This window comes from Ciconia boyciana, chromosome 24 (genome assembly GCF_034638445.1).
Source record: "Ciconia boyciana chromosome 24, ASM3463844v1, whole genome shotgun sequence".
NCBI lineage: Eukaryota > Metazoa > Chordata > Aves > Ciconiiformes > Ciconiidae > Ciconia > Ciconia boyciana.
This window is the reverse complement of record NC_132957.1, coordinates 4,606,142-4,631,167: the sequence shown is the minus strand read 5'-3', so window position 1 is coordinate 4,631,167 and position 25,026 is coordinate 4,606,142. Positions and strand designations below refer to the sequence as shown.

The 25,026-nt window shown below is 41.0% G+C and overlaps 1 protein-coding gene across 7 annotated transcripts in view; it reads right to left on the bottom strand.

Annotated features, from left to right (window-relative positions):
• The window catches only part of CRTC1 (CREB regulated transcription coactivator 1), a 46,345-nt gene continuing 21,319 nt past the window's right edge, over positions 1 to 25,026 (bottom strand). For 2 of the 7 annotated variants that reach the window (XM_072845142.1, XM_072845146.1), the window contains exons 3-14: positions 21,293 to 21,430; positions 20,433 to 20,494; positions 19,436 to 19,530; positions 18,011 to 18,096; positions 17,560 to 17,603; positions 17,027 to 17,247; positions 14,087 to 14,223; positions 13,269 to 13,520; positions 10,940 to 11,041; positions 5,606 to 5,692; positions 4,584 to 4,764; positions 1 to 3,798 (exon numbers count right to left, since the gene is read on the bottom strand). In XM_072845142.1, the coding sequence (XP_072701243.1) occupies positions 3,587 to 3,798; positions 4,584 to 4,764; positions 5,606 to 5,692; positions 10,940 to 11,041; positions 13,269 to 13,520; positions 14,087 to 14,223; positions 17,027 to 17,247; positions 17,560 to 17,603; positions 18,011 to 18,096; positions 19,436 to 19,530; positions 20,433 to 20,494; positions 21,293 to 21,430 (1,617 nt within the window). In that variant the 3' untranslated portion in view covers positions 1 to 3,586. The remainder of the gene's footprint in view (positions 3,799 to 4,583; positions 4,765 to 5,605; positions 5,693 to 10,939; positions 11,042 to 13,268; positions 13,521 to 14,086; positions 14,224 to 17,026; positions 17,248 to 17,559; positions 17,604 to 18,010; positions 18,097 to 19,435; positions 19,531 to 20,432; positions 20,495 to 21,292; positions 21,431 to 25,026) is intronic. The other 5 variants (XR_012039575.1, XM_072845143.1, XM_072845145.1 and 2 more) reach the window with 5 other exon arrangements.

The window sequence follows — 25,026 nt, the reverse complement described above, 5'->3', positions numbered from 1 at the left end:
TTTCTTTTTTTTTTTTCCCTTTTTTTTTTTTTTTTTGCTAAGTGGTGTTTTTTCTTTCCGCTGCTCTTTCCTGGACGGGAAGGGCTGACCGCTCCCGACAGCTCTCGCCCTTACACGCACAACTTAAAATGAAAACAGCGCCACTCAATTTTCAAATAAAATCAGATTACTCGTTCAGAAAACACCGGGGATCTGCTCCGTGTTTACATTTGACAACATTACAGATTGGTTTTGCTTTAAAATCAGCCTTATGCATACATATGTTACAAAAACATACATTTTAAGGGGAGAGGGGGAGAAAAATCCCTCTCAAAGTGCAGCTCCTGCACGGTGCTGTCGGGAAACCGGCCTTCCGGGAAGCAACATGCAAGAGCTGTTGAAATAACTGCTCGGGTTCTCAAAGGGTCGGTTCTAAAAGCAGCTTTCGCCTGCCCACGAGCGGGGCTCACGAGATGAAGCACATCTTGTCACAGACAGCCGTCATCCGCTTCCCACGATGACTTCGTCTTACTCCTTCCCACTCCCAAAGCAGCCTTCCCTGTTTGCCCCGCACGAAAGGAACAAAACCCGGATTTCTCTCAACTAGATGGTCCCTAATTTTGACACAGTTGCATCCAGACGTGTTATTTTTAAATTAAGGCCATTTTAAATGTCTACTTACAAGTCTAATAAACAAGATCTCTTATATACACATGTAGTTTAAAAAAAATTAGAAGGTAGCATTTAGCAACAGCTCCCTGTAAAAGTCTCCAGTGAGGAATCTCATCTCCTACTTGGATGCTTCATTCTGGAGTGACTCTGGTTTTAAAAAAATAGATCACAAACAAGAATTTACATGCATGAGAGTCATTCGAACGAGAGCGCGATACAGACAGAAATCCCGTCGAGGAACTACGTGAACTGCAAGAAGCGTATTCAACTCACACTGTACCTGGGGCTGTTTCAAAGCAAAAGGACTCCGAGTCACCTGTGCCCAAATTACTCCCGTTCTTTTAGGGTATCCTCCTGTTCGAAGCTACCTTTTTTTTTTTTTTCCTCCTTAAATTGAAAAAGCATTAGCAATCTGAAATAAGCAGACACCGGGAGTTAACACGTACTACTGGGCTTAAATCCTGACAAAGAACGCGTTCAACAAAGATGCAGGATAACCTTTCGATTGCGTGGGAAGGAACAAAAAAGACAGAGGTAAGCGAAGAGATCTAAGGAAAAAAAAACAGTTTTAGTGCAAATGGTCAACTAATGGCACAAATGTGAGCAAACAAGCACCCAGATTAGAGAGATCCCAACAACGATTCTGCTCAGCAGTGTTTGCACGAATCTCAGGACGGCGTCCCGCCGATTTCTGGAAGCACACAGAAACCTAGTATAACTCATTAAGGGCGGCCCCGCTCCTCTGCAGACCTTCGTTATCGCTTGCTGAAAACAGCAAGGAAAAAAAAAAAAAATCTTTCTGGAGGGCAATGGGACAGGGAGAAGCGCCGAGGGGTTTGTTTGGGGTTTTTTTTGCTTGAAAGTCGTGACAGCTGAGAAAGAACGGACACGTTTTTAGCCAAAAAGTAAAATCCAGCTGATGCAGACCGAGTTGAAAGGGAGCAGATGGGGAACTACCGTGCCAGAGGGGGGAATCGACAAAACACAACTCATCTTGAAATGCAACTCAAACGGCTCTTTTATTGAGGCTATATTTAACAAAGAGAGATGTGGATGTTCAGCCCCTACTGCACGGAAATGCTTTCCTCTAGCGGGTATTGGTTCATCTCGCGTTCAGGCTGTTAGGCGCCGTGTAATTTTTAATTTGTTAATAAGACTCAAAATGATGTTAATGGGTAACTTCTACTGAAGAGAAGGGTCACGTACTTAGAGATTCTGTTACTGTGCAGATTAGGGTGTAACGAAGACAACGTTTTAGCAGTGCCCCTGGCAATTACTAGAAGCCTGTTGGGCTCTTGATAAATCTTTAAATGCATTTTCCAAATTTGCTAAGAGTCCCAAGCACAGAGATGTGGGAACCGTCGCCAATTCGGCCGTGCCATTTAAGTGAACCCACCCATTCGGACTCAATGGGCGGTTTGGGGTTTTTTTTTCAATCCGCCATTGATAAAGTGTCAGTCACCGGTCCGCTGTACTGCAGCGCAGACTGTTAACAAGGACTAACAGAAATAGTCGAGTCTAAATTTAACAGAATCGCAGGCTGTTGGAGGATACAGTACTGTTCACTGTGGTGCAAGCTATTTTTTCCCCAGGGTGAAAGACGGAATATCTAAGTTCCTGCCACCCTATTTTGACTATATAAAAGGAAAACATCTAGACTTGCCTTAGGCTTCCTTACCTCTGCTCAACACCTGTTTAAAATTCCAGTTAGTTAAAAATACCTATATATATAATATATATAATATATTTCTGGAATAAAAACACAAAAAAGATGTACTGTACAAGTATTATGTAGAGTGCTTCAATTGGCTGTATGTAGTTTAGCTACTTTCCTAATATCCAAATACTTAAATAAAAAACAAAAAGATCATAAATAATGGTAACAGAATAAGTAATGAATAAGAATAAAAAATAAAAAATACTCATCATGATTTGAGCCAGGCATTGCTATAGAAATGCCCTTCCTGTTGCCCAGGAATCTCTCTCAAAGCAACATTAGACATACGCTCTGCGGGTTAGTCTCCTCTGTTCTTTTAGCTGCTTTAAAATGTTCCGATCCTTCCTCTGTGCGAATCAAGTAATGAATTATAGTACTTTTTTGTGTGCTCAGAAATGCTCTTTCTATATATGTATACATATATTTATAAATATATATATTACATATATATTTTTTAAAAAAAAAAAGCTTTGAAAATAGTGTTTACAGTTGCCTTTTTGGACTAGCCGGCTACAAAAGGCCATTGGGCTGCCGGGCTGCTTTTCCGCTTTGCCAAGTACGCGAGTTTGCTCAGGGCATGAGAAGAGGCGGTGGGTGCAGGACGACAGTCAAGGAAACGAACCTGAAAACAAACATGGCATATCGATAAAGGAAGAAGCGTTTTACTCTACGAAGCAGCTGTCACAAAGCAGAGTGAAAACCGCCGCAGCCCCCCCGCCCCTCCCAGAGGGTGGCAATGCAGAGATCTACTTTCGAATCGGGGGGTGAGGGGAGAGGGGGTCGGCGGTGGCACTTCCCCCTCCCCGTCTCAAACGGCAGCCGACGATTCGGTAGGTTAGAAAGAATCTCTTTACCCTTGGCTCTGAACCTTCCTCGCCTGCCCCAAACCAGCCCCCTTCTAGTGCAAAGGATAAACGGACAACTTAACGCTGGAGCTTTGGTGGGAGGAAGGGGGGGCTCTGGAGAGGAAAAGGCTGATGGAAACTCCTTACTCATTAATGGCAATGAGCGGATAAGGGGTGAAATACGGCGCGACAGGGAGTAGGGGTCTGCAGCGCTGCAAGCTTAGAACGACAAGCTTTACTCATTGTACATGTTGTACAGGACAGAGCTACTGCTCTCAGCAGCTCCTGTTCTGACACGACTGACCCATCGGACTCTCTAGTTCGGCTGGGCTCCAGGAACAAGCGTCATTCCCACGCTCCTGGTGTCCACGCTTCACAGCCGGTCCATCCTGAACGTGTCCTCTGTGGCGGGGTCAGTGAGGACCATGTCTGGGTCATTCAGCATGTGCAGTCCATCCAAGGTTAAAGGGTCAATTTTGAGTTCATCCAGAGGGAACTGGGAATCCGTATCAAAGCTGACGTCTCCCACTCCTGCCAAAGAGCTGGTCAGTTCTTTTGATAAGCTGGGAGGAGATTCTCCTGTCACTGCAGGGAAGAGGAAGGGAAAGGTGTCGGTAGGACTTAGCAAATACCCGTTCTCCAGGCAGATGAGTCATAAAACAGCTTGCAAAAATTCTGGAATAATTTCTTGAACTAAGGCTGAAGTTCAGACGAGAAACATCTACCCTCGTTTCCAGCCGGATGACTTACAGATTTGTCAGAGCATTTCAAAACCACCTAACGGCCTAACACCAAACAACACTCACATACACATATTTGGGGGCCACAAAGCGGAGTCACTTCAGTCTCTTTTCTCCCCCTTAGGTTTAGGAGCAATAACCTTAATTTCCGTGATTCTAATCAGCAAGAGTCCTTGGCTGAACTATGGATCGAACTACAGGTTTCTCAGTGACCCGCGCAGAAATTGTTTCCAAACGTCCAACCGTGACCAGATTCGCTACCATATGTGACACTAAAAAACCCTTTCTTGGCAAGCGCGAACGGAGCAGCAGAGGAGGAGGTGCGGCTTTCACCGCCTCTCCCTTGCTGTGACAGAGGATCCAGTAAATTCAGAGGCAGGGAAAGTCTGTAAGACAATTAGTGCTGCCACCGCAGCTCTACCTGTTTGCTGGGATTCAACGAGAGCCGTCAGGCTCGCCGGCACACGGGGAACACGCCAGACCAGTAACACGAACATTTACACAAGGCGAAACAAAACCTTCAAAGGCAACGATATCCTTTTCCTTTCTTGGCTCACTTCTAACACTGCACAATGAAGAGTAACACTGACACTGGGATGGTTTTACTTGTCAGTTAATGATTTTTCTTACCTGTAAGAATGATGTTGGGGATGTTTCCATGGCTGGAGTAATTCAGCTGCTGCGAGTCCTGCAAGCTGCCATGACTGCCGGTAAGTCCCATCATGGCTGCCTGGGAGTAGTTAAGGGTGGAACAAGGGCTGTACAGGCTGTTGGAACTAATGGCGTTTTCTATCATATTAAACTGTTCAAGCTGAAGACCAAGGCACAAAGGAATTATTACTTCTAACCATCAGGAAATACAGCAAAACAACTTACAAAGCTCAAGTACGGGAAGTAATGTTGAAAGAGACAGGCAAACAAATTCATCTTTAGGTTTTGTTGATCAAAATATGGTCTATTTTCACTTAACTTTCCAGAATAGTTTACTGCCAAATTCAGAGTGCAGGGGAATGAGGAGAGGGTGGGTGCAAAAATAAAATTGTTGCTTTAGGTAGTGTAAGAAGAAAAGAAAAGGTAGTTTTAAAACAAAGTAAAAAAACCCCCATAATTCATGCTACTAACTCAGGTATCTGCCCATCAAGCATTGCCTCTCAGAAGCTATCTTATTTTTTCCTGCTACCAGAGCATATTTCACAGTTGAATGAATCAATGCCAAACTAGCGTTAGCTGGCCAAACTAACGAAGGCATGGGTCTGCTTGCTGGGTTTTGGTACCACGCACGAGTTGTTTGCCAAATTCAGGAGTAAATATTGTCACCACCTACAAGTGAATCCTTCCCAAATGCAACTATGGCCAGAAATGTGGGGTTTTAAAAATCTATTTTCACTATTTTTCATCCAATAAACTTGGCAGAACACCTTTAAAAACATCTGCTACAAAGGCTAAGAGGGAGGAAGGGGAAGGAAGAGTGGGGGGAGGAAAAAAAAAAACAAAACAGAAGAAATCCCTGAGTATTGCAAACTCAAAATAACAGAAGTAAAACTATATGGACAAAATGTGATCTCACATAAAATAATCAGAAGTTGATCTATATTTATTTTAAGCTGAAAGTGGCCGAAATACAGCTGAAAATCTGAGATGAATTTGCTCACCTGATGGGATAGGGCATTAGCCTGCCTAGCTGTCATCTGCTGATCATAATAGGAGTCACCAAATACACTCCCCAGAATGGAAGAATGCTGAAAACAAAACAGAGTCTTTATGGTGCAAAAATCTCACAGACAGACGTACCCACGGTGTGCGAGCGACTCGAGCCTTCCAACCGATTCTTCTCAAAGTTAGTTAGCAGTGCCCTTTATTATTAACAACCACTAACCATCAGCAGATTCATAAAACATTCAGCATTTCCCTCCAAGACACAAATCCTTCCACGTTACGCTGCCTTTCAGTAAGCACAAAAATACAGTCAAGTAAACCAAACAAACTTCCTCACGGAGGACATACAACATATAAAACTTCTGATTTATGAAAACAGACGAGTGCGCTAGGTAACACGAGAAATAAAATCACTCTGCAACTTCAGCTGTTTTGTGAACTTTTTTTTTTTTTTTTGTGAAAGACAAACCCCACACAGAATTAAACTGCACATTAAAACAAAATGCAATGCAAAGCTGATCACCGGCACGCAGGTAGTGACTAGCTCACTGTCTCGGCAACCTCGTGTTCACGGAAGAGCCAGCTTCACTGAGACAACAACATGCCAAAATAAAACTGACATTTTGAAGTCATTTCACTTCAGCTGCAGATCAGAAAAGTTAACGAGAAAGCCCGGTAAAGGACGTTATCAGCAGTTCGAAGGCAAGAATCTCAGGAGGAATTCCTCAGCCTTGCTAATTTTACTGTCCCTTCTAGCACGACAAGTGTTTATCAGTTCTTCTCCATCATTTATCTATTATTCTAAAGGTGACCAAGAATTTGAGGTCAATGTTTTAATACTATTCAGTACTGTCCCACAGAATTGCCAGATATAAAAGAAATCAGAGAGAGATCACTTCTTATTTAAAACTGCCACAAATTCTGATACTCCAGGCTGAGAAAAAAAACATCTACTGACAAAGAGAGTATCTATAAAAGATGGTGTCTATAAAAGACAATTTGCATGGAGAGTTTGTATCAATCTTGGGGGAAAAAAAACCCCAATACCTTGCATAGCATTTTCCAGCTGGTTTATCTACGCGTTAAAAGAGGAAGTTTTCTCTTTTTCTGGTTTTTTCTTTTTTCTTTTTCTTTTTCTCTTTTTCTGGAGAAAAACAAATTTTCTCCTTAAAAACCTAAGCAGCATTAAGAAATTAAGCAAAAGCCTAGGAAATACCAGAACAGAGTTACACCTGCCACCACAGTTAAAAGCACTGAACACAGACAAAGATTAAGATATTCAAAAAACCACAGGATGATGTCCACAACAGTGAACATAAAAATTTCAGCAAACATCACATTTTAAACATTCTCCCTCCTACATCAGTAGCACATCTCAGCGCAGCTTATTGGCAGGTTGCATGCAAGGAAAAGAATGGAAGTCTTGTATAAAAAAAAAAACCAAAACACTAAATTGCCCACAACCTCCGTGAGAGGGGACTACCAGGAAAGAAGCAACAAGATATTCTTTTTAAAGCAAACAAAAACCTTCCCACCTTCAGCCAGAATCCTCGGCTGTCACATTATATGGATGCTTTTGGAGAAATGTGGCATCAAGGGAGGAATTCACAGCCTGAGAACGAGACTCTGTGGGGGAAGGTGGCCGAAAGTTCAGCACATGCTGCGCGTGCTACAGAACTTGCTGAGCAGATCCTGTTTGATCCAAGAACTGCTCCGAGCGTCACTGCGAAGCGCTTTCCACCGGCTGCATGCGAGGGTGTGGGTACGGTTTGAATGCACTTGGAGAAGAGAGAAATTTGCTGCAGAACAGCGCTGCTGGATAACGTCAGAGCACTGGAAACACGAGCCTCGCGTTTAAAGTACGATACCGGCAGAGTCAGAAAAGGTAGTAGACAACTGCCTCCAAATCTGTATCAGAGAAGATCATAATGGCAACTTCTCAGTAAGAAATGGTTTAAGTAAATGAAGCCAGCTCATCCTCAAGACTGATTAAATGGAGTCTGAGCCAAGAATAGGGGTTTATGGACAAAAATAAGATTTTGAGTCACTTTTCTGGGCATTTATGATCTGTCACAGCAATGACCACAGGACAAGAATGACATCTTCGCAGCTTAACACCCTACTCAATGCCCTCCTTAGAAGCAGGTAAAAATGGAAAATGGTTGTAATTGGAACCAGTCTTCCAATTTATCATCTGGTCCTCCTCAAAACTACGGTGGCTGCTCTATCCCTCGCAAAAGACAGGGCTACGAGGAAGTTATCAAACATCACAAGCCAGAGTCACGTTACACCTGACAAGAGAAAAAGCAAAGCGCTACTTAAATAAAAAACCCCACGCTTTTCTTTAAACCACTGATCTCTCACTGGCTGCCCAGTCACACTTTGATCAACTACTCAAACTCCACATTATTCAACCTGCTGCACGTGTTACTTTCTTCTAAAAAAAAAAAAAAAATACGGAGTCAGAACCTAGAGCTAACTCAAGCAAGCAGATCAGGACCAGCCAAGCTTAACTCTATCACGGGGAAATCATTCCCATCTTAAGTGGCAGGCACGGCTTCAGAGCTGCATCAAGTTTTATAACAACTTCTGACGAAAAAATTGCGCTTCAGGATGTCACATACTCGACGTGAATCAAAGCCAGTTTGGACTGGCACTAGAAATACAACTGCAATTTGAGAGGCCCAAAGAGGATCGAGGTATTTTTTTCCCTTAACTTCTGACATTTCATTTTTACAGGAGCTTTTCAGAAGGAGGGCAAAACCTAAAATCTTTGCATTTGACTAAGCATTATTCCCGTCCTAAAAAGTTTGGGCAACATGAAAAATAATAAGCAGGAGACCAAAATCTATTTGTGCAAGTCTATGTTAGCAACTCCTAGGAAAACATACAAGCCCATATTTATTCCTCAGCTCTGAAGTATACCTGTTATTACATCTGTAAGCACTGAAACTCCCAAAGGAAATGAACTGGAAATGTCATTACTTCAACACTTCAGAGCCCTAGAATAATTTATCGACAGCCCTGTGAAAAACATCTTGCTAACACCATCTCCTCCAGAAACACTAGATGAGGTCTGTTTTGTCAACAGTACATCTTCTTGGGTTAATGATGTGGTGACTGCAAGGAAAAAAAAAAACCAAACCACAAAACCCCTGGCTTGAATTATTAATCTAAAAATACATACCATATTATCCAGTATACAGCCATTCTACTAAAAAAAGCAGATTTCTATCTAATTGGAACAGTACGCCAGGTGTTAGAGGAGAAAAGCGAAGTAGTAATAAACAAGCCATTGTCAATGAAAAGCCATGCAAACACAAAGCTGAGAACTACAAGCAGAGCTTTTCAATTCGTGTTTGAACAGGAAGACCTTCATATAACAAACACACATCTAAAACACGAGAGCAAATAGATGTGGAAAGATGAAAAAACAACTTCTGGTGAATGAACCGTATGTGATAAAAATCAAACCACAGATTTCTATTTTTAGAGCATGTCACTCATCACACTGATAGGCTGCAGAACGATTTAACCTAAAATTAATCAGGGAAACAGGAGCAAGTGGAGGACGCCTACCCGGTCACACCTACTTTATTCCACTCTAGTCAGCCAGTGCCAGACTGTTCCACAATGGGCATATTCTGCTGTTGGAACCAATCTGCCTTTACTCTTGGCAGATTACACTCTAATGGCTCCAGCTCTTTGGGAGCTGCCCCCATAATCACAACCAACCCAAATTTTTCTTCCGAACTGTTTTTTCTTCCCCCGTTGCTTCTCTCCATTGCAACCACCACCACAGATACCTCGCTCGCCACTACTAGCTTTTGGTTCATTGACAGAGGCAGGAAAGCTGTCTCATTTTTCATTTCGCAAAAATAAAGAACTGTGTGGGTATTTTTAAGAGGCCAATATTAAGTTAAGTGGTATTCATAAACCTTCTTCCTTTTGCATGTGAGTTATGGTGTCCCACTTGAAAACAGCAAAGCCTAAGCAAGAGTTTACAGGATAAAACAGGCCCGGCAGGAAAAATTAAAGTCAAGTGCGTGCTCCACTGGGGAGTGCTTGCTGCACTCCAGTACTCTGGACTGACCAGTGGCAACAAGCCTGTGGATAAAACCAAGAAAGAGTTTTTGAGAAGTCAAGGGGGAAAGAAAATAAACACAAAAATCAAAATCGGATGCGCTGCCCAAATGAGAACTGGACCTGAGATTTGCAGCAAGACTGGCAACAGCTTTGCTCTACATGACAGCCTAGAGGGGTAAGTTTGCTTGTTTTCTTTGAGCCACACACAGAACACAGCAGAACTGGCAGAAGCAGGCAGAAGAGATAGAAGTTAAGAAGCAATTAAGCAAGGGTTAAGAAAATCCAGACAGTCCTGACACTCAGATCTATTACTGAGCTTACCAGTGACCTGTCTCTGGCTAATGGCAAGGAGAGACGAAGCTTCTGCTTTGGAACCATGAAGGGGCAGCACTTATTTAGATAGGATCCTCCTTACAGCCTTAAATGTTAAATGATGAAACAGAAAATGTCTTTTCAGATTCTGTTGTGATGCTCTGGAAGAATTTCCTGCACCTCGTTTCTACAGGTGGGATTTAGGAGAAGGGCAGCCATATGGAGCTATTTTAGCAGCATCAGATTATTTCTGTGCTGAAAACTGCCTTGTTTTTAACTGTCTTGCTGCTGGCAGATAAAAATTCCCCTTCGTAGGATTACACACACACCAAGCTGTGACTTGCATATAGGACATGTGGATGTATGAGTATATACATACACAGGAAGAAAAACCAGCTAGCATGCAAGAAAGCATCTTTAGTAACCCATTACTTGCAAGCCACAAGATAAAACTGCTCATTTTAAGAGCATTTTCTCCAGTGTTTTCTTTCCAAGTGTACATTCCCATGCAAAAAAAGGTCCTGATGTAAATGCATTTGGCCACACAAGGGATGTTTAGTGCCACAGGAGTTATCCTGCTGCAGGAGGCACTGAAGTTTCCCTCTCTCTCTCCCATGCCCTCCCAACCTTATCCGTCAGCTCCTACACGATATTGCTAATTGAAAGGGGTCTACCTGGAGGTTCTGTCCACGGTACACCCCAAAGAAATAACCGCGTTTTAATAGCGTTCAAATAGTAGCTTTGATCAATAAAAAGGCAATTCACCAGCTATTGAAAAACTCTGGAACTGAATGAAACTGCAAACAAGATGAGACATCAGTAATGCATGAGGCACATACAATTACAGTGAGACAACTATGGGTCAGTAATGGAGAGACTCAACTAAAAACAAACACAAGAAGCAAGGCCTGTGGAAGCACAGAGTCCCTTACTTGAGGGGAGCTGCCAGGAGAGAAGCCTTGATTGGAGACAGGAGAGGTGGGAGACTGGTTGGCTGGGGATCCAGCATTACTGCGGTACTGCTGGAGTGAAGCCTACAGAACAACACAGAATTAAAGACCATGGGATTGATGGAAGGTTGGAAAATTATAAACTTCTGGCGTCTACAGCTCGAGGAAGCTGGGAGAAACCATCCTCTTCAGCAATTCTTGGCTATGTATGAAGACACGATTACTGTGAACAATGCCGCAAAAAGGAGAGAGTTAAGAGATCAGCGTGGCATGGTCTTGTCTGACTGAATGGCTGAGAGCAGGGCAGTGCTGCTGTACAAGCAAAACTGTTGAAATATTTTCTCACTGTTCTCAGTTACATTCAATTAAAAAAAAAAAAATCTGGTCAGCCAACGATTTAGGGAAAAGAAGTTTTGAAAGCTGGGACTAACTCAAAAATAATGTAATTTATTCGTCGATTCAACTGCCATACCCACACATTCTTAACCTGTGTTTACACTGCTCTGGAAATCCTTCTCGTATTACTCTCCTAGCCTTAAATAGCCTGGATGCGTTATCAAGATTGAAGCGTATAACCATGCAGACTGGAATCCTTCTCAAAGCTGCATTTCACCCCAGGACATGGAACAGACATTGCCTGAGAATTCACGCTATGTTTTGCAGGTTTACATTAGTTACATTCACATTGTTCTCAGTCGTCTTGAGAATGCCTTGTCAAAGGTTTACCTTTTTTTAGTCATAAAGAACCCTGGATTTGAACAAATTAATAATCTTAATAGCATTCAAATTGAATGTTGCACTAATTAACATCAATAGTACAGCTCTTCTCATTAGACTTCCCTTAGAAATTAACAGATGATTGAGGAAAACCTGCAATCCAGTAGTTCTAAGAAAAGGAGTAATTTAATCACATAGCTTTGCAGTGTGGGAGAACGTTGTACTACCAATGCTTTCTGACACCGAATTCTGTAAATCTCAATAAAATATGTCTTAACCCTTTTTGCTATGCATTGCTACTTAGGCACTTTAAGCAGACATCCAAACTACAGCAAAATTAATTTAAATACTGCTTTACAAAAACTGCATAAAAGTTGTCAGTGAGACTGTAACACAGCTCAAACGGCTTTTTGATAAACTAGCTTTAAATTTAAGTTTATTTATGAATTATTTCAGTTGCTTTAAAAGATAAGCACAGCACCCTAAAAGTTAAGGTCATAAAGAAGTTTAGGATGAGGAAAGCAACAAAGAAAGCAAAGAATGAAAATCGGAATCATCTGTACTGGTAGCTACATGAGCATTAGAATCAAAACCTTCAGACACATTTTGAGTGGGTCGGTATCCTTTCCACTGCTGGATTTGCCCTTCCTCTTCCCCTTCCAATCCTGAAAGGGAAGCAGCTTCTTTCAAGAAGCACTTATCGGCACAAACTGTTAAAAATTTCATCCACAAATGAAATCCACGACCAAGTGCTAGATCAATAGACAATGATTTCTTCTCATTCTCAAACCAGTTACTGTCACTACAACACTGCCAGAAGGACACAAGAGGTCGGACAACCAAGATCCTACACAGCAAGGCAGAATGAGCAGAGAACAAGCTGTGAAATTCTTCCCTAGCTAGCCTGTAAGCCTGATCTTGCTCTGCATTTTGGATTTTCAGATGCAGACACACACAACATTTCGTAACAGACCATGTTAAAGCAAGCAAAAAAAGAAACTTGTCCATAAATCACTGTTGTATGTATGTATACCCTCCATTTCTTCTGGGCATCTGAAGGCAGCCACAAATCCAATTTTTGAAGATTATAATGTATGCTCTAAAATTCCTTAAAATGAAAGGGTTCTAAATATAGAACATATAAGAAAATACCTGGTTCGCTCCAACTTTTGGAAAATGCTTGTTAGCAGGTTTCTTTATCAAAGTTCTGTTAACTCCTCCAGTCTATAGCACACTAACATACAATGCGTTGGGGCTGCATTACATTTAACAGCCTGAAAATATATCAGTGCAACAGCAGCAGCAAGGTATGGAATAAATGCTGATACATTTCAGCAGGTCTAATCAAACACGGAGTCGTACAGGACACCATTTTACAAAACTAAGGCCACCCTAAGCCTACATTAAAACCAAAATTTTCCTCTATAAAACATGTAAATGTGGATTCAACCAAAACCATTCTAAGTCTACTTCAGACTCTGCCTAAAAGTATACTTATTACAAGGGTTGTCCAGCTTGAAGTCTGAGACTACGCTGTACGCTACCAGGTTTTCCGAGTGAAAGCTCTATCATTTTCAGCTGTGCCCAAGCTTACCGAGTTGATGTCTATTCCCATTGATGGTTGGGTCTGGCTACCCGGAGGTGACTGTGGGATGGTAGAAGGTACCGTGACGGAGAGTGGGGGGAGTTGTGTTCCTCGCTGTAAACCAGAGGTCTGCATTAAAGGAGTATTCTGAGGCAGGGTACTTGCCACCTGGGTCTGCTGCTGTTGCTGGGAAGTTGTCTGAGTAAAAAATGAATATGGGGGAAGCTGCTGCTCCAGAGACAATGCATCCATAGCCACGGCCTTAAAAAGAAGAATCAAAATCATCCCCACTGGCAGGTAATTCCCCTTCATTTTTAAGCACATCAAGTTTCACACCAAGAGAACTGTACTAAGTCAATCTCATCTTGCATTTAAAAAATGTTACCTAAAGGTTCAGAAACAGTCAAGAACATATTTCAAAAGACTTAGTATCACCTCCAGTGTACAATAAACAAATACTCTAAAAGCCCAGTTGAATGTCCAGGTCAGAAATGGATAACCTCGTCAGTCACAGAGTCACACTTATGAAATCAGTTTAAAAAGGTAACTGAGCTTCTCTCATGAATCAGAGAAATGTCTTTCAAATTTCACAACTAACTTTGGGACAATACCATTACAGAAAAGTGTCCTAATAGATGTTTTTCACCACGGTTCTAGAAAAGCGAAAGTAAAATCTGTCCCCTCTACAAACCTCTCCCTTTTTAAGGCTCTGAATTAATGGCCACATTTAAAGAAGAAAATTACAGAACAAGAGAGATGAAGTTACAGCCTAGCTAAAATAATTAATCCGTGATTGAAAAATTTTAATTCTCTGAGTAAGTTCCTACCTGAGTAATCGGTGACAAAGGGGAAAGCGTAGGAGACATTTGCTGTGACTGTGGTCGTCTTGAGTCTGCACTCAACGAGAGAGGACTGACAGCTGGCTGACGGTGCTGCTGGGAAGGGGCTGGCGTCGTTGTCATTCCTGCAGGAAGGAACAAACCAGCTTAAACAGGCACAGAGCAATGGTTTATTGATACCTGTATAGAGGTAATTACCTAAACGATGAAAAATGAATGGTGTAAGTGGACAACCACTTAATGCAAAGTGCTGAACGCGCCTCGGCCAGTCAGGCTGAAACTCGTTAGATAATTTGCAATTAATTTTGTCAGGCTGAAGAGCATCAGGATGAGAGGAAGATCCCTGTGGTTTATCCTGGACCAAAACCAGTCACAGTTGTTCAGGTTTGTGCACAGATACTGACTTGAAATTGAAACAGGCAGAGCAGCTTCAGCGGTTTACAGAAACCATAGGTATCGTTCTCGCACACCTCCCGGCCTGCACACACTGAACCCAGGAGAAGCACATTCTGCTCTATTTGCAAGGGTTCAAACTTCAGGAAGAAGACAACAGATCATATAACAAGATTCATCAGAGAGCACTTGCAATATTATAAAAGCAAACACCTATTTAATGGAAAACACAGAAGAAAAACTGGTTACACAGGAAGTACTCCATTTTTAATGGCATACCAGTGCACAGGAAGGCAGGAAATATCCTTCACACTCTAAAGAGCCATGACCTAGCAGGGGGTAGGGATAAACAATTCAAGTATTGTAATTTTGTTCAAACTCAAGAGAAAAATCTGCAAGTTTTGAAACCTCTCCTTTTTTCTGCCTCACCCTAGAGGAACCGAGACACCCTGGAAAGTGATTTCAGGACAATCTAGCTAGCGAGCTGTTCTTCTAGAGCTGCCAGAAAGGAGGAATTCACAAGAGCCTGCGAGCTCCTAGGCACTTGGCAAATGTTCAAGGCTTCCAGGCAGGCTGCCAGGGAGCCAGGAAGTCCGGGCTGCCAAGGAGCCAGCAGGCAAACTGGCTCAAACCACGTGGATTCTGAAGACTGCCTGGCTTCCCCGCGACGTTTTCAAAATCAACACCGTCTCACAGAACATGTCAGCGAACTGACAAACTCAAATGCACAAACGCATAGTCTTAAAATTGCTGGCAGTTCTTTGTAACCTGACAGGTGTTTGTTTCCCCACCTTTTCCTGGGGCTGCTGAGGGCATGCCTGCGCAATGCACAGAGCTCCTGCAAAAGGCTCAAAAGCCTTTACATTTTCTGCTGAAGAGCTAGAAGGTAAAGAGAGGCAAGGAGGGTTTGAAAAAAAAAAAAAAATCAGTTAAAAAAGCACCGAACGCTGACTATACCAATGATTAAACTATGGGACAGTCTCCAAAGAGAAGCAGGAAAATCATCAATGAGTAGACCTTTTTAATTTGTTATGTCTTTGATAGATCAGGACATGTTTTCAAAGCAATTACATACTTACCGGTTTGTTTTTATACCATTTACTTTGCTCATTATGGGTACGGCAAAAAATTTAGTGACCCAATCTGGCCTAACTCCATGCAAGTAGTTTGTTTCTTTTTCTACACACAATAGTGCTCTCAGCAAAGGCTCGCTGAATTCTACTTGAGTGACAGCCCATCTCTGAAACTTTTTATAGTCTCTTTTGAGACCAGAAAACTTGTTAAAGGATGCTGAAAGCTGCTGACTTACTCTGTACTCAAATGGTTAAACCGCCTTCTTGCTTCATTTTTAAATATAACTGCTCAGTCATAACACTACATTAACCTGATTAGAATTATTTCCTTTTCCCGATATATGAGAGGATTTTTAAGTGGGGAGGGGAATCCTGCCTAACACAGGAAATATACTTGTATTTTTGGATACAGCACCTTATTTCTATTCTAGGAATCAACTGACTGCAACTGTCACCGACAATAAAAAAATGCAACCCTCTTCACAACTATTCTCGAGTACAACCAGTGAGATTATTTAAAAAATAACAATCACTAGTTTAGGTTATTTGCCTATAAAGTTAACAAGTCCCGAAATTATCGGAGGATCAGTATGAATATTAGAAATTGCCAGCACGGCAAATAATGTTTGGTTGGGGGGGGGGGGGGGGTTAAAATAAAATTATCAGTATTGCCAAAGTCCAAAAGCCCCAACAAACGCTCACAACTCAGACGCACCATGCTGAACAGCTCAAACAGCAACTCGAGAAGAACTTGCAACAAAAACTACACTGCTAGGAAGGCAACAATTTCAACACAAAGGCACCATAGTGAGAGCTGTGAGAAATTAAAGGTGTGCACTTGGTCTTATTTCCCAAAGCCCCGCTATATTATGTAGCCTGAGTATTCAGGATATTTTCAAAACTTAAGCAGTTAAGCTTACAAAAACTAGCACACCTTGTAAATGCTCCACATTATTCTTGATTGCTCAAAAGAGAAAATTTGCTTCAGATGAAGCAAGCAATGTTCTCTCTCCAAAAGAATCCTCACACTGAAAAAAAAAACACCACATTCTAAAGGAATGAAAACAAAAGGCCTACTTAAGATATTTCCATAACACAAGTGCTGTTGGGGTTAAGTACAATGAATTACAAGACAGGCACACTTTGGATGCTAGTCTCTCCTGTAGTCTTATACGTAAAATAATAAATAAACAAAAAAGCCCCAGCAAAAAAGCAGATCTGGCCACCAAGAACATGAGAAAAATGAAAGACAATTTGTAAGTCATATAACGAAATACAGCTTTCTCACTTTTTCGTACAGAAATGGCTTGATAAAACTTGTTTACAAAGAAACGTCAATCAACAGTGAAGTGCAATTACCTCTCAGACAAAACAGTAATATTCTGCAATGCAACTTCCATAATTTAAGACAAGTGGCATATTATGGACAATCTGTAAAAACACCTCAGAGTTATGATCTTACCCTGATTGGCAGTGCTGATGCCCAAGTGAGTCAGATTGGCAGCAAGATTTCCGGTACTATTGGAGCTACTCAGGGCTGGGAATGTGGATTCCTCAGGATCTAATGGTGTTGGGAGAGGGGAAGGGAAATGGATGTTTGTCAGGTCTGGCAGGGAGCCACCTGTGTTATGCGTAGCAGGAATCAGTGTTGTAGTGTTTTCCTGGTCAGCTGATGGAAAGATGCTAAATAAGGGAGAGAGGGGGGGGGGAAAAAAAAGACACATCTCAATTTAAATTTCAAACTGGACAGATCTTCATAAAATCTTTTTTAAAAAAGAAGATGCCTTATACAGGATTATATATTGTATTTCTGATAAACCAGAGATGTATTAGCCAACGGTTCACTCATAGAGCTTCTGGCTTGTCTTGTATCTGTTGCAGTGTTTTATCGCCTAGGGGCTTTTCACAAAACTCAAAAGCAAGAGGACATTCAATATACAACATTCGTTCTCAAAGATCTCAATGCTCTTTAAAAAAAAATTGCTCAAAACTTACTTGATTCCTGGAACTTCACATGATTTAGGTCTTGATGACCCAGTCTAAAATGGAAGGAAGACATTTTTAAAGGCAAAGATACTGCTAGAGATTAATGCTTAGGATATATTTCAATTAGTAAGTTTTATTTAATTTAATACATTTCTACAGAAGAGCTATTCTTCTACACAAGAGCTCTGCAAACCCCTTAGAAGATATTTGTCACCTTTTTTCCTTTATCGGCCCAACAAGACTCAAATTTAAAGAGTTTCTCCTGATATAATCAAACGTGCATTCACACATACATATAAAGTGCCTTTCTGATCTCATGTTTAGTGATTTGTTGCAAATACAGCATTTAATCTCTAATCTCTGCAAGTAGTTTGCTTTGGTTAACAATATTTAGAGCATTAATTTACCTAAATATGTTTAGAAAACAAAATCTCTACACTTTGAAATGTGAGATTCCTACCTTTTTAGTGTCCCATCCTTGCTTAGAGAGGGTTTTGTCTGCCTCAGAGGTGGTTTCCTCCATTCCAGGGACAGTCAGTAATAAAACTAAAAAATGAGAACAAAAGGAATCATATCATAATATTAAGCTTCTCAGCAAGAAATTTTCAGATTGGAAGTTTAACCATTTGAAAACTCTTAAGTAACCTATTATCAATGAATATGAAACAGTGGCACTCTACTGTTATGAGATGAAAATTAAAAAAAAAAAAACGAACACCAGAAGAGACTAAAATTGTATTTAATTAGCAAGGAGACATTATCAGCTTCAAAAAAACCCCCAAATAATACTTCAAAAAATGTTGGCCTCCAATTTAGTTTGCTTAGATCTAAATGGAAGAGTGTATCTTGGGACCTACTTTTCCCTTCGCATTTTGCACAAGTGATGCACCCCTGGTACATCTAATGGGTGGCCAATAGGACAATTCCCGCCGGGAAGAATCTGGACCATCTCTCCTGGGACAGAGAAATGCTATAAAGCTGTTACTTCTCCATATTCCAAGCACATTTGTTTGTTCAAAGCAATCGACTGTTTCATCATGCTAATAGCAAGGTGACAAAGAAACATCAAAAGAAAGCCCAGTCAGAGGGATGTATCAACAGAAGCTTTTCATGCTGATGACTATAAATCCTTATTCATGCAATACTGTTTAAGATTATCATTATTTAACATTTTACAGCTCTGGAAGTATATGGAAGAGCTGCAGTGCAGTGCATATGCATCTGAGCATTGCATGTTCACCTATCTCTTGGTGGTTGTTTAAGGATTAAATTTCTCTACACAGATTTAAGAGCTTTTAATGTATTTCTTGAACTGACAGCAGGAACAAGGGCCAGCAGAGGGCACCAGAATTGTTAGTGCCGGAGGGCTGTGCTGCTCCAGCTTGTAACTAGAAATGGTATCAGAGGGTATTGTTTGTAAGCATTGCCTCTGAGGGTATATTCACTGGTGATCTCAATCCCATAAATAAAAAGTAGACAAAGTCTTGCTACTTTACGATATTGTATCACTGAGCATGAAACGCCTGTGAGCTCTACACTTGTCTGGAAGTTACTACAAACTGCAAACCTCTAGTACCGCTGAGAGCGGTCTAACCACCAGAGTCCCACAAGGCCAGATTACTTTTCCCCGTAGGGCAAGGTCTTAGAACAAGGGAATACAGGGTTCAGGAAAATGTTCTATCTTAGCTTTGTATAATCTTCTCTGGATTTCACTACCCAGAACAGTAAATGTGGTTCTTTGTTCCAATTCCTGTGTAACTGAATCTAGAAAGTGTTATGCATACAGGTATTTATAGAAATAGATGAACAGCAATACATGTGCATATAATCTGAAGTAAAATGCTTTGAATGCTACAAATAGTTTTTACTGTTTTTCTCTGCTTACCTCTTTTCTGCTGCATGTCCTGTGATCCTCCTGAAAAGGATTCTTGTTGAGCTGGAGTCATAGTACTCTGGTGCAAGGCGGAATCAGAATTTGTCCTGAAAGGAAGGCAAAACCAACATTTTTATTGAGTTTCTCTAAATAAAAGAATGCTTATCTCAGATAAATGTAACCAACTCAGTAAAACCTGAATACTCTGCATTAAAAAACCAAAATCTATATATGGCATATAACAGGCACAATTTCCTTGTGAAACAATCAATTTGCAGAACAAATTAGTTGAAGTTTGAAGAGCAATTGTTTCAGTAATGGGATTGAGAGGAATACAGGATAAATCAGTTGCCGTCATTAGAAAATAATTTGATATGCTTTGTTAAGATTATGCATGATCAAATAATGCAATTTTTAAGCTGAAAGCTGCTTATACATACTTTGGTTATACTAGTCTTTGAAAAGAAAGCATCCCTGTTTCATAGGGAGGGAAAATGACTGGTTCAGGATGCAAGTATGTTGTGGAGACGGGAACCTCCACAGTCAACACATCTCTCACGATGAGCTGTCCTTCGCTTGGGAATGTAGGCCACCACTTAGGCAACTCAGCACCTTCAATGTCAGGAGCATGAGGGGTAGGAACAGGCAACTCGGTGCTCCTTTCCACTCGAATGCTTGCAAGGGCAGACTAGCCCAGCTTCTGCGCAGTGAGAAATATCCAAGTCTTTTACAGCTCAACAATTTTGGGGTATGCCTTGGAATACCTGGCAAGATTCACCCTTAAAAAGATCACATTAGCTGACACGCTTTAAGTTTAAAAGCGGGTCATCTAAAAGAATAAGCATAATGGAAGAAAAAAAAAAAATCGATTTCTAAATTCAGAAGTCATGGCAATTCAGATGGCCATGCTGTGGGGAATAATAAAGGCCTTTGTTGCACATGGAAGTGTTGTAGTATCAGAGAATGCAGTCCAAACACTAACACACACGTACACAATTGTGCTACTAACCTTCTCCAGCTTGTGTCTGATGGAGGTGACAGATACACAGTGCCATACGGACAGCTGTCCACGTGATTCCAGCAGTTAAGGGGAAGAACACCAGCTTCTCACTTAAGTAGGAGGCCTATTTGAAATATTTTCCTAAGGAATAATTCAAATTACCCTGTCAGAACCACTAAGCTCACATGAGAAAGGCAAGCAGACTCCCTATGGGGAACATACTGACTTTAAAAGGACACTCAAATCAAAATATTATCTGGATTGTTGTAATGTTTGAGCAACAGGACAACCATCCTCCTTTTCTCTTTCTGAGCATCTAACTCCTCCCTGAGAAGCCATCATCTCTTCACTCTCCCACTCACACATCCCCTTTAGCCCCATCAAGCCAGTCTGATTGTGGCACATTTTAAGCCAGTCAGAAATAATAAGCTAATTCATTTTCACAAATGGCAAGAAGAAATAGCGCTTGGCAAATGCTAAACTGATGAATCAACTTGTAATAAAATGCACAATGAACTGCAAAGAATTATTCTGGTTTGGATTTACTCAGTTCTGAAGGGAACTCAGTTTCACCAAGGCTGCCTTGCCTTTTCCATCAAAGGATCTCAATCCCTCTCAGCTTCATGTGCATCATTATCCCCACTTAGAGCTGAGGAAACAGAGAAAGGTAAATGCTTACTTTACAGAATAGTAGGTATTTATAGACTAGATCACAGTTCAGAAAAAGCAGATTACATTAACTGCACAGAGATGAGAAGCAACTCCGCTGATGGGTGAGGAGGGGAGGAAGAAGGGAACTGTAAAAACTGAACACTATGATATTGTTGAAAAGGTAGGTGTTCACTGCCAGCTCATGAACCAAAGGATATTTGTCTTCCATGTTTATCCACAGAGAGAGGGCGTCGATGCGGGGAGCCGAGACGGTTTCTGTCACGATACACTCTGTCCACCAGACCATGATGCCGAGTTGTTCTGCTTGTGTCCAATGCTGATGACTGAAAAGGAGTCTGAGAGAGACACATGAAGTTATAAGCAGAAAAATACATGCACAAGCACCCAGACCCTATTCATATTGTATGCAAGGCTGTGTTATTCTAAGGAATAAAACTCAAAAAGTATATGGACAAGCGTAACCGTGTAAATTTTTCCTCCAACAACGTTTTCACTATAGCCATGGAAAGCAATTACCAAGGCTATCTCTTCCAGACAGAGATTAGAGACAAGTGGAGGCAGACCATGCTAGACCTGCCCTCTCATAAATCAGCACTGCTCTCCAACCTTTGTATCTCTAAAATACCACAAGTGAGTGGCAGGGAGCCTACTGACAACTGCTGTTTACATTCCCTTGGTGTAGCATGCAGCATGCATCCAGAAGGAACATGCTGACAACCAGAGCTTAAACTACAAGGGCAGGAGATGCAGGAAGAAGATGCACAGTGAGCCTAACATTCATCAGAACACGCCACGCTCTCTCAAAACTTCCTTTCACCCCTCCTTTCAGCGTAATTATTTTAAGGGGACACTGATGGAATTAAAAGAAAAAGAAAAGCAGTTTCCTTCCTCCTCTGTCTAGAAAAAGTTACAGCATCCAATATTTTTTAAGTGATTTTCATTTCATTCAGGATGCACAGTGAACCTAGGTGGATTAATTCCACTTTGAATCTTATCAGCGCCGATATCTTGAGAGCATTTACTTGTCAGCAACTGATTTCAGAAAACGAGGATGGCAGAGAAAAGACAGGGAAGATAAATTCCCAGGCCAAACTGGAAAACTTCTCCTACATTTTCAAAAGCCCTTCCCATTATATACCTGCGGGGGGGGAAAAAGGAAGTACCGAACGGTCAACCTCTACTCATACTTCAACAGCAATATATGGGTCTCTGGGGAAAAAAAGCTACACAGCCTTACACTCCTTGCCAATGTGAACAGCTTTGCTGAGTCCCTCAACACCATCTGTTTGGAAATCCAAAATTTCCTCCTCCATTCAGGTGCTGAACATGGCAAATGCACTGTCCTGTCTGCCAAGCCATGAAACCATCTGGCTTGCACATTTTAAAAAAAAAAAAAAATTATTAAAGTGTCCAGCTTTGGCTGTTTAAATGATTATTTCTAAAAACTTTTACATTTATTTTTAAATGTTTTGTTTGTAATAACTTTTTAAAGAGTCTTTCTACTACTTTAAACTCTTTTCTATTTAGCAAATATTAGTCTCCTCTCCCTCTACGCACACACAACCTGTGTTAATATAAATGGATGCAAAGTGGCCGTGGTGTTTATTTTCTCGTTTCAGGGCCAACACTTTATATGCAGCAGAATATTGCTTAGGTCAACATGGGACTAGCAAGAGAGCACAGTGACTTTTTACTGTAGTCTCAGCCATTAAGATCATGGTGTTTTGCTTTAGTTCCTTTAGCAAGTATGACTGTCTTGTATGAAGACTTAGAAACCTCAAGTCATAGCATCTCAATTTTAAGTTATTTAAATTAAAACATGTTGGTTTAATCTCTGCTGCAAACACTAAACAACAATCTAGTTCTACCTAACTGACACACCACACAGAACTGGGAATATTCATAATTCCAAAACAACAACAAAAGGTCTCAAACTCTTCCTTGTACTGTTGTTATATCAATTCCACCCCAAAAGGCAGCAAAATTTGCAAATACATGCGTGCTTGGAAGGCCAACAGGAAAAGCAATTTCCTATACCAGTGGTCTCAACCACAATGTTACTAAAAAAGGAGAAGCCAGTCTGAAGCATACAGAATGCAGACCTTACCTAGAATTTAAAAGGAAGCCAATGCATATGAGTACAGAGACAAAAAGTTGAACACAAAAATAGTTCTTTCTTAAGTTTTCCCTTTTTTTGGCACATCTTCCATACAAAAACACAACAAAAATCTAATTTGAGTGTACAGTGGCACAAGTAAACATTGACCATGCCCCATCACAGGCCTACAATTTACAGAGCGAGGAATTTTTGGGCAATGCTGTTCTCTGGCTTTCCAGGAACAAAGATCCCAAGTGAATCCCTAACTTGCTTAGGGAAATGAGAAAAGAAGACAAACACTTGAGAAAATGGATATCACCTCCAACAGGTCTGGCTTCTCTCAGCAACTATCCCATGAAACTTACTCTGGACCAAACACCAGGCAACACACCTTCATTAAAATCCCCATCCCTGCAGGGCACGTGATATTTAACTATAGTAAATGACTGTGATTTAAAAAAAACAAAACCAGAACAGATCTGAGCACCAATTTTATTTGGAAAATGAAGAACCAGAACTGTTTCACTTCCCTGAAAAACATTCAAGGATTTGAGATCAGAACCAAAACTCCACAAAACATTAAAATAAAAAAAACCCCACTGAATACAGACAGGAAGGAAAAAGCTCAGTGCTCTAAAGCAACAGTGTCCCTTTAAGATTTATCAAGACTTTGACGTAAGAAATAAAAACGAGCAAGGCGGATGAGGGGGAAAGTGAGGAGTGATACCTACTGACGGTTTACATTTCGGAGCCCACTGGTGACAAGCAGCATTTGGGTGATCATTCTGTCTTTCCCGATGGAGTGTAACATGCAGGCTAAGTGCACATGCTCAGAGATTGCTTAAATCACAGGCCAAGACAGTGCCAAATAAACCACCGTCTGCATCAAATTAATCCCCCATAAATCATAAGTAATCACATGACAGACCACAGCAAGTCCAGGGAGTCTGTACAGGAATTATTATGCATGTTCCAAACTGGGATGCATGGCAAAACCTGTATTTATGTGACAGACCATAACTCCTTTGGAGCTGGGACGGTGAATCAAATAAATACTGCGCATACCAGAAAAAGTGTAACATGTGCTAAAATACGTATCTACCTGGGCAAACAGTACACCAGTCCTAAATACGTATTTGCACAAACCTAAATACTTGTTTACCAAAGAGACAGGAACTGCTCCAAAGGCTTCTGCCAGAGCTCCGTTGTGCTGTAAATGCAAAGAACCAAGATTCTCAGACACTAACGCTCTCACCAGACACAACCAGACAGGCTTCACCTGATCAGCACATCGTACATGTATCTTTTGGCAATTTCATCGTATGTTAGCTTAAGACTGAAAAACGCAGAAAGCATTCATCACTGATACAAATACAAGATTTTATTTTGTTGCTCGCCACCATTTGTTATCTGTAACGGTATCAACTTTGGATTTTGGGGGGTGTGTGTGAAAAAATACATTAAAACCTGGAGTTTAAGGACAATTTGTTTCCATATCCTCCTCTAGTCATTCATAAATTTTTGAATATTCGATTTCAAGCACTCTGTTAGTTTCAGGACTAAAAGAGTCTATATGTCATAAGCGTTAGTAATGGCCATCAAGCACAAAAATACTGAAATACTATTGCTTAAAAAGAACAGTAACTATGAACGTCCTTAACAAGAAACTAAAGATGAAAACGTGAGAAGACCAGATGCTTGTGGAGTAATACTAAGGGCTTCATAACATTACAAACCTCAGCACTGTATTCCCTAAAGGCAACCAGATTAAAGTAGACATTTGCTTCTCCTCTTGCACAAGATTCAAGCTTTTAACCTCCACAAATTCAGCTG